The sequence below is a fragment of the Arachis duranensis genome, chromosome 1 (assembly GCF_000817695.3).
Source record: "Arachis duranensis cultivar V14167 chromosome 1, aradu.V14167.gnm2.J7QH, whole genome shotgun sequence".
NCBI classification, from domain to species: Eukaryota; Viridiplantae; Streptophyta; class Magnoliopsida; order Fabales; family Fabaceae; genus Arachis; species Arachis duranensis.
Window position 1 is genome coordinate 81,425,617 of NC_029772.3, and position 14,788 is coordinate 81,440,404.

Genomic DNA, 14,788 nt, shown 5'->3' on the forward strand with positions numbered 1-14,788 from the left:
CAAAAGTTTACTGATAAACCACTATTTTATGGTTTATCTTGTGCTTAATTGAGTGGATTTTATCAATCTTTCATACACTTATTCATACTAAATGAATGGATTTATATTCTCCTTCCTGATTTTGTGCTATGATTGAAAACATGTTTCTTTGGTCTTAATTTTGCTATGTTTAATCCTCTCTTATTACCATTCGATGCCGTGATATGTGTGTTAAGTGTTTTCAGAGATTACAGGGTAGGAATGGCTCAGAGGATGGAAAGGAAGCATGCAAAAATGGAAGGAATACAAGAAACTGAAGGAATTGCCAAAGCTGTTAACCTAACCTCTTCGCACTCAAACGGTCATAACTTGAGCTACAGAGATCCAAATGATGCGGTTCCAGTTGCGTTGGAAAGCTAACGTTTGAGGCTTTGATTTGACATATAATGTGCCATAGTGACCGTAAAGCTAGGTGATGCAAACGCGTGCTCCACACGGACACATTGTAGTGACAAAAATCAGAGTGGCAGATTTCGCAATCAGCGATTTCTGGGCTATTTTGACCCAGTTTTTGACCCAGAAAACATAGATTAGAGGCTCTAAAGTAGGGGAATCCATCCATTCATTCAACACAACATAGAAAACTAATAATTCACTTTTCATAATTTAGATGTAGTTTTTAGAGAGAGGTTCTCTCCTCTCTCTTAGGATTTAGGATTTATCTTAGTTTAGGTTTATTTCTTCTGCGTCTCAGGTTCAATGTTCTTTTAAATTAGTTTATCTTCTACTTTTTATTTGTTCCATTGCTTTAATTTATGAATTCCCATGTTACATTTGAAGTCTTTATTAATTCAATTTGAGGTATTTCAGATATATGATTTTTATTTGGCTTTCTATATTCTTGGTTCTGGTTGATTAATTGGTGACTCTTGAGTTGTCAAACTCATCGTAATTGATAATTGTTATCCTTGCTGATTGATTTAGATTTCTATAACTCTAGTCTTTCCTTAGAAGTTGACTAGGACTTTAGGTGTTAAATTGATTTATCCACTTGACTTACCTTCATAGTTAGAGGTTGACTGAGTGGGAGTAAAAATATAATTCTCATCACCATTGATAAGGATAACTAGGATATGACTTCTAATTTTCATACCTTGCCAAGAGTTTTTATAATTATTAATTTATTTTTCCTGTCATTTAAATTACTTGTTCCTTATTTCAAAAACCCAAAATATTGTTTTCCATAACCACTAATAAATCATACTTCCCTACAATTCCTTGAGATACGACCCGAGGTTTGAATACTTCGGTTATAAATTTTATTCGGTTTGCTTAAGTGACAACCAAAACTTTTGTACGAAAGAATTCTCTGTTGGTTCAGAAACTATACTTACAATGCGATTATATTTGTGAATTTCTTTACCGATAGAAATCCGATCGTCATTTACTGAGGAGATCTGCATTCCCTAAGGGGTAATTAAATAAGAACTTGCAATGACGGAGAAAGAACGGGGGTATTTTTTTTAAATAGGAGTGAGGGATGGGAAGGGATATTCTCACGCTCCTTTGTGTACTCATTACCATATCTAACTAGCAAAGGAGATCCAATTTGAGTCGATTAAAGAGGGGACGCGTGGACTTCGTCTGCATTGGGCCTTTAAGATAATGAACTAAGTCAGATTTGGGACTATAACAATGGCTTTTAGTTGATCTTGCTTGCATTGAGGTCTTACGAGGCACAAATATATCTTGGATTAATATTTTGAATCATTGTCATAACAAATACTATACTATTTAATATTATAACACTTAGTACATGTAAAAGTTGAATATATTTATAAGATATTTTTTTAATTCAAATTAAAAAAAAAATTAATTATCTCTTTTTTAGTTTTAAATATTATTTTTTAATGTAACGAAAAAATAAAAATAACAATAATAACTCACATAATTAAAATAGATAATTTTAATACATACATGACACTATATATATCAAAGATTATTATATATGATATATAATTTTTTTCTATGATGACTATTTATATAATTTATTGAATAATTTTTTTATCTTAACATTTAATAAATTAACATATAAAATATTAATTAACATACAAAATAAGTAACTTAAGTCATCATTTAGGACAATAAATATAATAATACAAATATTTATTTATTTATTTTTACTAAAGATAGGAGACTCGAACCCGCAACCTCTTAATTGAGTATGGAGAGACTATGCCATTTGAGCTATTACTCATTGGCTTATTTATTTATTTATTTATTAGTAGTGAAAAATATGTAAATAGTATAAACTGATATTTTTTAGTATAAAAGCAATAATAAAAGTTATTAATTAAGTTAGTTACCTAATTAAAAAATTATGAAAAATTGTTTAAATAATAATAACAAATAAGATCACTATTTTTACATATTACAAAGTTTATAAAAAAAATTTGGATAATAAATCAATTCTCAATAGATTATACATTAATTCTATCAAAAAAATAACTAATTAATACATTGGATATTATTATTTACATACCAATATAATATATATTATCGATTATTAAGTTTATAATTAATTTTTAATCCAATTTTTGGTAATTAAAATTTAAATGATTAGAAATATTAAATGCTAAATATTTTATATCTAACCAATTTATTTTTTTATTGAAATTAAAAAAATGACTCATTAATCAATTCTAAATTTAAATTTAAATTTGAGTAAAAAAATAAAAAATATTTTAAATTTGGTCTCACTAATCAGAATTAATTTTAAGACAAGAAATTATTTTGCACGTCATTATTTTACACATCATATATATATATATTGTGGGATAATATGGTCATTTACTATTTTTTAATGGTAAATATTGTCAAATAAAATGGTGTAAGAAATTAGAAGAATACTTGCTTAAGCAAACAAATGAGATATTAAGGGTGAGATTCAAACTCCAAATACTTGCTTAAGCAAACAAATGAGATAACCATTCAACCAATCCAAATTGATTGAAATAAATATTAATTATTTTTAATATTTTTAAATTGTAAAATATTTATAATAATAATTACTATATATATTTTTCATTTAAATTTTAAGAAAATTTTTTTTATATAATTTTATGTATTACCCCGTGCACAGGGCACAGGAACATACACTAGTGTCATTAAAAATTGGTTTTTCTATTTCACCTTCACCCATAATGGTGTTCTTGTATATGGTGAATAGTAATAAAATTTTAATTCACAATGATTTTGATCGCAATGCCAAAAAAATTATTGTGCAGTTAGTGTTTGCTGTTTTATTGTGTATGATATAGTAGGTAAAAATAAAAAATAAATATAAAATGTGTGTCAATGTATATTTCGTTGCGGTAAAAATAATAGCAAGTTATATAAAAATAAAATCACATGTGAAAAAATAAAATAAAAAAATATTTGAAAGGAATATACGCTGTAGGTGGTTCAGATGAAACATTATTTTAAAATGGTGGTGGAGAGTCAATAATTTAAGCAGATGAATCATTACATAAAAACGGTGGTGGAGGACGAATACTTCCAACAAATGGAATATTGCGTGAAAATGATGGTAAAAGGTCAGTGGTTCTAAATTCTAACCGATGGAACCTTGCGTGAAAATAGTGATGGAGGACTAGTATTTTCAGCAGAAATAGACAATATTTTTACAAAGGTAATAGAATAACTTATAAAAAAAATCATATATTTCTACTTTCTTGATAGAATAACTTATAAAAAAAAATCATATATTTCTACTTTTTCAAAACATTGTCAATTAACTTTTTAAAAAGTTAAAAGCTTTTTTTTAAACAATACGAAACACACATATCATAATTAATTCAAAAAAAAAAGCTTCTGCTGTATTCCAAATAGGCTCTTAATATTGGATATGCCTTCTTTATTTCGGCTCGTATATTTTTTCTTTTTTTTTTCAACTTGCCTTCTATACTATGATATTTTTTTCAAAAAGTATTTCTTTAAGTATTTTTTTCTCAAAGAAAATAATTCTTTCTTCTTTTTGCTTTTCGTATTCTTCAAACCCTCCCCGCCTCCCTCTTTTTTGTTTTCTTTTTCTTCAAATTTATAGAGCATAAAAGATGATCATCATTATTGCACATCTATAGCTTTCAGCTCATTCTTTACTTATTTGAACTCTTCTTTTCTTGCCATTACATCTTGTTATTTTTTTTATGTTGTTCTTCTTAATCTTTATCATGATGCATGTGGTCCATTTGATTTGTAGGTTTGTTGATTAGAATATGTCACAACGCAATTTTTGTTGAAGTCCAGTAGAAAATATTGAAACTTTATTCTTAGTTTTGAAGAGTATTAAGCTGAACTGATTAGCCAAGCTTCTTGTTCTTTTTTTTTTCTTTGTTTTTTTATTGACGAAACTAAAATTTTTTTTATCTTATCTTTTTTTTTGTCATACAGTATAATAAGCACAAATTAAATTATCAGCTACTTTATTTTTTTTTTGAAAATATTATAATTGGGTCAAAAAAATATGGTACTCACAGCTACCTTTCTTTACTTGTTACTTATTTGATAATATGAATAAATATTTGTTTATATCTTATGAAATTAAGAAATGAGTGAAAAAAACAAAATGAATATGTATTTTGTTTGACCAGAAATATGGCCTTGGAGTGGTTAGGAGCTATCGAATGAGGACTTATGCGGTGCAGTTCCTGAGGGGATTAAATGAGCAATATGGAATTGTTTGTTTCCAAATTATACTTGCAAAATCTATTCCCGCTATTAATGAGATATTTCCATTGCTCACTCAACAAGAGAGACAGTTTACTGGTTCAAATTTTGGAGGCATGAAGTTTCGCTGTTCTGACCAATTCAATTAATAATTTCAATGACTCCACTCTCAGGGACAAGAGACACGGCGGTCGAGGTGGAAGAAGCAGAACAGCATTGTTGAAGACTTGCTCATATTGTCACAAGAGTGGTCATCTAGTAGATACATGTTACCAGAAGCATGGTTATCCAGCTCACCTACAAAGGTCAAACACACCACGAGACTTGAGCAATGGATCTGTGGTTAATAACATTGTTGCTGACGGTGATGAGAAGCGTAACAACAACCTCAAGTTGGACAAAGAGAATGATATTCAAGCAGTGACTAATCAGAGTTTGAGAGAAGTATTATATGCCTTTTTTCGACAGGAGTGTGCACAGCCTAATCAAAATGAGAGTGTGAGAGATGCCTGCCAATCCACAGCAGGAAAGAGAGGTATAACTTTAGAGGCTTACACACTTTGCATGAGCTTCCATATTACACATCTTTTATCGGTGAAATATTTTTTTATTCAAACTCATGGGTGTTAGAAACAGGTGCTACTAACCATGTGTCTCACTCGATTGCATTTCTTTTAAAACCTTTAGACATATTAGGCCCGTTTTGGTCAAGTTACCAAATGGATCACACAAAACAGCAAGTGTGAGTGGGATAGTAGTGTTCTCTGATACACTCTATCTTATTGATGTGTTGTATTTACCCAAGTTTTAATTTCAACTCACTCTTTATATCTAAGCTCACAAAAAGCTTGCATTGCAAATGTATTTTCACTGATAAATCTTGTGAGATACAGAGTCGGAGTTCCTCAAAGATAATTGGCACAGCTAGAGCCGAAAATGGATTATACAACAAATTTGCATTCATCATTAGCATTAGAACATTTTAAGCATTTAGGGACCACGACACATCATAGAAATAAAGAAAACTCCAAGATAGATTCGGTTTTTAGTTCCAATATTGAAATAGCCACTTTGGCTTTATTTTCTCAAGATTTTTCTTTTAGTGATTTGTGCCATAACAGATTAGGACATATACCATTTTGATATCATCAAACGTGTTTATCCTTATGTAAAGCTTTCTAGTGCTGATTGTGTTCAACCATGTGATTCTTATCATTTTGCAAAACAAAATAGATTGCCTTTTCCTCTTAGTGAGTCTAGGAACAAGAATAATTTCAATTTAATTCATATAGACATCTGGGGACCGATTTCAGTTTTGTCTATACAAGGTTCGAATACTTTTTAATTATAGTAGATGATAAAAGTAGATTTGTGTGGATTTATTTTATGAAATTAAAATCAGAAGCAAATGTGTTACTTCAATCGTTTGTTACCTTTGTTCAAACACATTTTAATGCACAAATAAAAAACTGTTCGATCTAATAGTGCATCAAAATTTAAGCTTTCTCCTTTTATCGAGAGCAAGGTATTTTGCAACAAACCTCATGTCTTAAAATCCCTCAATAAAATAGCGTTGTTGAAAGGAAATAACACATTTTCAATGTTACAAGGGCGTTAATTTTTCAATCTAATTTACCCAAGTCTTTTTGGAACTTTGCAGTGGGACCCACTGTTCACTTGATAAACCGATTGCCCACTCTGATTTTGAAAAATCAAACACCCCATGCAGCGTTATTTGGGAAGAATGCATATATTAAGCACCTAAAGACTTTTGGGTGCTTAGCTTATGCATCCACCTTTGTCTCATAGAAGAAAGAAACTAGACAAGAGAGCATGCAAAATGGTTTTTATTAGTTTTCAAAATGGGACAAAGGGTTATGTTCTGTGTGATCTATTCACTTGTGAAATTTTTTTGTCAAGAAATGTTGAGTTTTTTAAGCATTGATTTCTTTTTAGTCTACCCAAATTAACTTTCCATGCTGATTCATGTCCCTTAAAGACTGTCTTCCCTTGATCCTAATGTTTGCAGTGACCCTTTTTATAGTAGTCACCTTCCATTCCCCGTTGCATCTCATGCTTCCCATGCATCTTGTGCATCTCCATCTCATGCATCTCCCTCTCATGCACCTTCCTATGCCACCCATGTTCCTGCATCTGCTGATTTAGCAGTCCCACCTTCCCTTACTCTTTTAGCCAGTCCTTCTCATTCCCAACCTCATCTTAGGCATTCGACTCGTGCTAGGAGAACCTCGAATTATTTACGTGATTATCACTGCATGCTTACTTGAACAGGGACTTTTAGTTTACAATCGGATTCAAGGCTCTATGGTCTCTCTTAAATAGTAGATTATGGTAAGCTGTCTCCCTTCCATAGAGCCTTCTCCCTTGCTATAACCATTACCATGGAGCCGAAGACTTATCAAGAGGCTGTTGCACATGAGTGTTGGCGAAATTCCATTAATGCAAAAAATTACTCACTCTTAAGCGGAATCAAACTTGGACTATCACTTCTTTACCAGCTGGGAAACGTCCCATTGGATGCAAATGGGTCTTCAAAGTCAAGTTTCATCTGGACAGGAGTGATGAAAGGCACCAAGCCGCAACTTGTAGCTCACGGTTATAGTCAACGGCTTGGATATGATTATTTTGATACGTTTAGTTCGGTTGTGAAGATCACCACTTTGAGGATCTTACTTAGTCTTGTGGCTTGCATGGTGAACTGCAGGAGGAGGTGCACATGGCACCATCGCTGGGTCTTGATGTTCCAACCAGTTCTGTGTGCAAACTTGACCGTTCTCTATATGGACTTAAGCAGCTAGGCGACAGTAAAATTTGCGGTTAAGTGGTTTTTTGCAGCAGCATGGCTTTCTTAAGTCTTTCCATGATCACTTTTTTCTTACCAAGCGCACCACCCATGGTTTTGGCTGTCATTCTTGTTTATGTAGATGACTTGGTTTTGTCTGGCGACAACCCTGTGAGATGGAGGCTATCAAAAGGGCTCTTAATACCAAGTTTAGTATCAAGAATTTTGGGAAGTTAAAGTTCTTTGTCAGCATGGAAGTGACACGCAGTTCTCGCGGGATCGCTTTGTATCGACATAAATACATCCTTGACCTTCTTGATGAATATTGGCTGTTGGAATGTAAATACATCCTTGACCTGCTAGTGTCCCTATGTTGTACAATGGAAAACTCTACAGGAAATGTAGCATGAAGCTAGATGATTCCACTCCATTTCGCCAGTTATTGGGGCGGCTGCTCTACTTGACTAATACCCGTCTTGATATCGCCTTTGCTGTCGGTAAACTTAATCAGTTTCTTGATTGTGTTCGCGATGAGCATTACAAGGCTCCCGCTAAGGGCCTTTTCTTTTCTTCTCAAAATGATTTCAAGCTCTTTGGTTTTGTTGATTCGGAGACACTTGCCGATCTGTGACAGTGTATTGTTTCTTCTTAGGTTCTTCGCTCATTTCTTGGAAGAGCAAGAAGCAAACGACTATGACTTGCTCTTCTTCAGAAGCTGAGTATCGTGCCATGGCCCAAGCAACCAAGGAGAGGCAATGGCTCTTGTATCTTCTTCATGATTTCAAATTTTCAACATTGTTCACACTGATCTAATTAACTTATACTGTGACAATCAATCTACCTTGTACATTGTTGCGTATTTAGTGTTTCATGAGCGGACTAAGCACCTTGAAGTCGATTGTCATATTGTGTGAGAAAGGCTCATGCTAGAGAGTGTTAAAGCTACTTCCGATCACTTCTTCCAACCAAACAGCTGACCTACTCACAAAGGCCTTGCTGCCTGGTCCTTTTGCTTCCATGGTGTTCAAGTTGGGTATGCTTGATTTCCATACCCCACTTGAGGGAGGATCTGGACAGTATTCAAGTAATGTGATTCTAAAGGAGATTAATGAAGATTTTGCAGCAACTAGCTACAACTTGAAGGAGGAGGATGAAGACAGTATTAAATAATTTACATAAATTATAGCTAATAGCTAGTGGTATATTGTTTTGATTTAGTAATGCTGATTCAGCATAGTACTAGTAGTGTTAGTTAGTTAGACTAAGTTATGAGTAATTAGGTCGTGATATAAATAGTTGGTTACCATTATATAACTGTACACTTTTTCTTTCTCCCAATATATCTCCAAACTTCTCGGAGCTTATTCTTCTTGTTCTCTTCTTCTTTATCCTCAATTAAGACCATGATCACAATTCCTTCAATAACCACCAAAGTTTGTTTGTTTTGTGTTAATTAGTAGTATGCTAGTACATGATTCAATCGATAAGGTGAGGATCTTACAAGTTACAACATAAAGTATTTGTGTACTATTTATTATAGAAGTGTTGAAAATGCAGAAAAGAAAATGTGAAAGCATATATTAAAACAGAAAAACTATTTGTATATTAAAATCAACTACTAAAATCAATTACTATGTATTTATATATAAATACATGTGTTGTTTAATTCATTCTAATATATATTTTGTATTCCAACATGTATTTTATACTAGTAGTTAATTTTAGTAACTAATTTTAATATACGCCTGGCATAGTTGAAACAGAAGAGGGTTAAATCCAAGCAGGATTCTTGAGTGGTTCAACAACAGCTTTGATCTGAAGGTAGTTGTTGAGACTGTAGATTCCTTTCTCCCTCCCAATGCCACTCATCTTGTAGCCTCCAAAGGGAATGGCAGCGTCGAATACATCGAAACAGTTGATCCAAACCGTTCCAACTCTCAGTGCCCTCATCAATGTGTTTGCTGTGTGTACGTTCTTTGTGAACACTCCTGCTGCTAGTCCATATCGTGTTGCATTTGCTCTCTTTATTACTTCTTCAATGTCCCTACTCATGTTTTTTTAATCACATCAACCACATACACTTTCATTATTCCACAACTTGTTCTTTATTTATTTACAACCATATTATATACTTACAAAGAATCAGCCACCAATCAACTACCATGTAAAAATATATATTTCGAAAATATCTTATTACAAATAGATTTTTTGACAAATTTTTTTATTTTTACCGACCAACGAAATTTGTCGATAATTTTAATAAAAAAATATGTTTTTAAAATCTATTTGTAATTGACTTTTTCCTGGTGTTTATAAAAAAATTTGATTAGCAAGTGAATAGAGATAGATATTTAATGTTTATGAAAAATTTGATTATGAAAATGTTTGATTATTCTAACGATAGATTATTTTTATTAAAAAAATTGGGTAAAATATATATAAATATATAAAAAAGATATGATAACCGATGTAATAGTTAATTTTTTATATTTATAAAATATTTTTTTATTACATATTGCACTTACTTGAATTTCAAGATGGACTGAACCGGCCCGAATATTTCGTCTTTGGCTATCAGCATATCGTCCTAATGATTAGCATATTTAGGTTGAGTCTTAATGTACAAGCCACTGGTGCCAATACAAAACAGAACAAAACAAAAGAATACCTTAACATTGGAGAAAACAGTTGGCTCGATGAAGAAGCCTTTTGAGCCCAATCGCTGACCCCCACATTCAAGGGTAGCATTGCTTTCAATTCCAGATCTTATGTACCTAAGCACTTTCTCAAATTGTTCTGTGTCAATCTGAGATTTGAATTTCACTCAGTTAATTACATGCATCAGAGTCAGCTATTCTAAAAACAGAGTGAATGGATTAAAACAGAGAGCATGCAGCACCTGAGGGCCTTGTTCAACACCCTTCTTGAATGGATCACCAACAACGCGTCTCAAAGCACGTTTCTTTGACTTCTCCAAGAACTCATCATAGATACGCTCATGTACAAAGGTTCGAGACCCAGCACAGCAACATTGTCCCTACAGATCAAGATTATATTACATAGACACCATAAACATAGACATATTAGATTTCACCTATATATTTATACGTACCTGATTAAAGAAGAGAGCAAAGTGTGCTTGTTCAACAGCGTGGTCAACATCAGCATCATGACACACAATAAAAGGTGATTTGCCTCCCAGCTCCAATGTCACAGGCTTCAGATTGCTTCTTGCAGCCAATTCAAGCACAATTTTTCCAGTGTCTGTTGATCCAGTAAATGCTAGCTGCAACAAGTAATAAATGCGTGCTTTAACATTATTGTGTATGATTTATGGCTGGCGTATTAGAAATGTTAAAACAAACAAATCTTCAACCTTGTCAACGTCCATGTGACTTGCAAGAGCTGCACCAGCAGTTGGGCCAAATCCAGAAACTATATTCAGAACACCTGGTGGAAGACCAGCCTGCCAAAGGAAGGAAAATTCAGGGTAAACCATAGACTCTCTCTTTTTTAAAATATATATACATCTTTTGTTTTGATGACTATAAATATATCTTTTATTGTTTAGGTTTATTACAAAATTAATTTATAAAAAATTTATTCAAATATATTTGTATGTTAAGTACAATAATGTACCAAACTGACAGCAACTACTGCTATTTATATAAATAAGAGAAAATAATATTATTAAAGTATAATTGATAAAGTATAATTTTTGTTTTTGAAATTTATTAAAAATTTTAAAAATATTTTTTAAGTTTTATTTTATTTTTATCCTAAAAATTTTCTATTTACACATCAAATATATTTTTTGTGGCTAATTTTTAAAAGAATTTAGAATCAATTTAGTAACAATTTCATAATAATAATCTTTAACACATGTAAATCAAACATAATTATTATGCATTATTGTTAAATTGGTCCTAAATTTTCTAAAAATTTAACCGTTAAAAATATATTTGATGTAAATAAAAAATTTTGATATATAGATAAAAATATTTTTTTATTTCAAAATATAAGTTGCAAATATTCTACACATGCAAAAAGTTGGAGACAATTAAGATATAGATAAAGACATCACTCATATTATTTTGTTGTTTCTATGTTATGATTGTATCATTTATCTGCAGACATTTATTAAGAATGAATATGTTAGTTAACATAGTGTTTTACGACTTAAAAAGTTTATTTCAGGGTAAAAAAATTTAACCATTAAATTAATTATATATTTTTATATAAAAAGTTTTTTGAAAACTAAAATTACACAATTAATATGATAGTCCATATTTAACATTTAAAAATATTTAAAAATTTTAAATATAAGAACATTCAAAATTTAATTAAAAAAATCCAAAATCTAAACTCAACAAAAATAATTGTTAGTAAGCTTTGTACTGAATCTACTTTAATATTGGCCAAATTAATTACTGTAGTATTGGTTTCCTAACAGCTAGCTTTACTCTTATATATATTTACACGTATCTTGTTTCATATATTTTTAATATATATATACCTACAAAAAATAAACTACCAAATTAATCATGTATTTGTATATATTACATGTATTATTTTATATATTTTTAATATATATTTTAAAAATATTATAACTCCATTTTCATTTTTGATAATACCACTTCACATACAATTTTTTTATATTGTATGTTGAGATAAATTTGTAAAAAATAAATAGCATTTTTAAAATAAGAATCACAATATCTATTTTCTACTTTTTATATTGTTTAATTACTCTATTGGTCCTTATAGTTTCACGAAATTTTTAATTAGATCTCTATACTTTTTTTTTAATTGAGTCCTTACACCAATTTTTTTTGTTAGGTCTCTATAAAGTTAAGCCAATTACTGCTAAGAGGAACCTAATTTAAAAAAATTTAGTGCAGAAACTCAATTAAAAAAAAGTATAAAGACTTAATTAAAAATTTCGTAAAACTACAAATATTTACAAAATAATTAAACTTTTTATATTCTGACATATATTTTCTATATTCTTCCTATATTTTTAGTGAACTGTAGAGTTTCCCAAACAGAGGTTCAAATAAATGTGTATTTGGTTAGTTGTGTGAATTTGACCTCATGAAAGAGTTTAGCCACATAAAGAGCGGTGAGGGGTGTTTGCTCAGCAGTCTTCAAAATGACAGTGTTACCACAAGCCAGAGCTGGACCAACTTTCCAAGCAAACATAATTAGAGGAAAATTCCAAGGTATGATTTGTCCTGCAACCCCAATTGGTTCATGCAATGTTTGCACGTGATATTTTCCATCAGCCGGTACGGTCATCCCGTGAATTTTATCAGCCCAACCTGCCCAACAACAATTCATTCTTCTTTCTCATACTTAATGTTCTTACCACAAAATTAGTACACATTATTGTTAAGTAATATAAGTTACTGATCTAATACCAGCATAGTAGTGGAACAAACGCACAAACAATGGCAATTCGTCGTTGAAAGATTGCTCATAAGGCTTTCCATTGTTCCATGTCTCTAGAGCTGCAAGCTCTTTACTATGCTTCTCCACCAAATCAGCAAACCGCAGCAATATCCGACACCTTTCCTGAACAAATTAAACGGTGTAGTAATCAATATATCAACTGAGAAAAATAATTTTTCTTTCTTGCTATAATAAGAACAAGGAAGGAAGAAATGGTTTACATAAGCAGTCATTTTAGGCCAGGGTCCTTCATCAAAGGCCTTTCGCGCAGCGGCGACGGCGCGGTTGATATCTTCAGCGTCTCCTTCAGCTACTTGAGCTATAACTTCCCCTGTGCGCGGGTCATAGGTTGGAAAAGTCTTCCCTGATAATACCAAAACAAACAAAATAAAATGGTCGCAAAATTACTTATGAGAAAGTTTGCCAGCATTTTTATCAAAATCTGCCCATACTTAATTAACAAAAAAAAAAAAGTAATTCCAGTTGAAATTTTATATCATTAAAAATACTAATTATCATTAATTGATGATTACAAATCACAAAACTTATTAGCCTTTATCACTTCTTATTTCAAAAAATTCAAATTATTAGTTAAAAATTTAGAAATATGTGAATGTTTACATATTTAACATAAATAAAATAAAATTGTGTTAAATGTGGAAAGCTAAGTAAAGAAATTAAAGTAGATAGATAGAGTGAGAGACCTGATGCAGAATCCACAAACTTGCCATCTATGAGATGCTGAGTGTAATTGATTTGAACTTGTGGAATAATCACTTCATCAACCGCTGCAGCTGTGCTAAACCTCTTCAATTTTCTGCACCCTCCGCCAGAGTTTCTTCCTGTTGGAAAATACGAACAAAACAGTAACCGCTGCTTTTCGCATAAACACCTTACAATACAAATTAAGCGGAATAATAATGATATATAATAACTGAATCTAGAACAGATGCTCTTATATGAATCTAGAACCACTTATTTAAAGTAACAAAACTCCCTGCAGTTAAAGTTTCTAATTATAACTGAATTAACTTGGTAACAGTACCGAGTGAGTGAAGAAAGGAGTCAGCTCCAGAAGCAGCAGAAAGGGAGCGTGAGAGAAGCCATGAAAGTCTACGAGCTGCCATGGGCAAAGCAATTATCTCTCAAAGACAAATGATTTTGTTGTTGTTTTTGCTTGCTTACTCTGCTTCTTGTTTCTTGTTTCTAGTTCTCAAAAGAAGAAGATGACGATGATAATAAATAAATGAAACAGATTGAAAACTAAGGTACAAATGGTGGCACGATATGAATCGGTAGGTCGCTATTACCGATAACAAAAGGAAAGCAATGGAGTAACTGTCGTTTTGTGCACTTTGCCCACTTTGTGTGGTTTGAAATAAAATGCCATTCTTATGAGTGATAATTCCTATTAACGTGGAAAAGAACGATTAACACACCATAGTAGATGAAACAACCACTCACAAAGTAGTTAGAACATTATTAGCATCCATGGGTTGCTTCAAGTGTAATGTAAATGTTTTCGGGTTGAATGGAATACGTATTTAATTAATGGAGAAATACTAAGTAAACAATGACTATCTTAAATAACATCAACAATCACCAATCAAATAAAAATATGAGAAAGTTTAGAGGGCCAGCAATTTTGTTAAAATTTGGCCGGCACTTAACCATTAAAAGTAAAATAAGTAATCATGCACCGTTGAATATAATCTCCCACCGTTAAACACACTTATGATGGCTAATTGATGGTTATATATCACAATTTCTGTTGGTCCTCTAGCACTCCTCTAAAAATATATTACACCTTCATTTAATACTATTAAT

At 31.5% G+C, this 14,788-nt stretch overlaps 1 protein-coding gene across 1 annotated transcript; it reads right to left on the reverse strand.

Moving 5' to 3' along the window:
* Positions 1-9,090: 9,090 nt before the first annotated feature.
* Positions 9,091-14,203, reverse strand: LOC107492283 (aldehyde dehydrogenase family 2 member B4, mitochondrial). Its single transcript, XM_016113286.3, has 11 exons — positions 14,007-14,203; positions 13,666-13,803; positions 13,183-13,325; positions 12,931-13,084; positions 12,602-12,831; positions 10,887-10,976; positions 10,623-10,796; positions 10,410-10,547; positions 10,179-10,316; positions 10,036-10,097; positions 9,091-9,554 (listed from the first exon to the last, which is right to left on the reverse strand). The coding sequence occupies exons 1-11, from the start codon at positions 14,086-14,088 to the stop codon at positions 9,281-9,283; spliced, it is 1,623 nt and encodes a 540-aa protein (XP_015968772.1). The 5' UTR covers positions 14,089-14,203; the 3' UTR covers positions 9,091-9,280.
* Positions 14,204-14,788: the final 585 nt, after the last annotated feature.

Bases quoted from the DNA above. Each gene is read 5' to 3' on its own strand.
- LOC107492283 (XM_016113286.3), bottom strand. From the start codon at position 14,088: ATGGCAGCTCGTAGACTTTCATGGCTTCTCTCACGCTCCCTTTCTGCT. The intron at 13,804-14,006 runs GTACTGTTACCA...ATTTTCCAACAG, and splicing joins CTCCTTTCTTCACTCACTCG to GAAGAAACTCTGGCGGAGGG. The intron at 13,326-13,665 runs GTCTCTCACTCT...TGGTATTATCAG, and splicing joins GTTTGTGGATTCTGCATCAG to GGAAGACTTTTCCAACCTAT.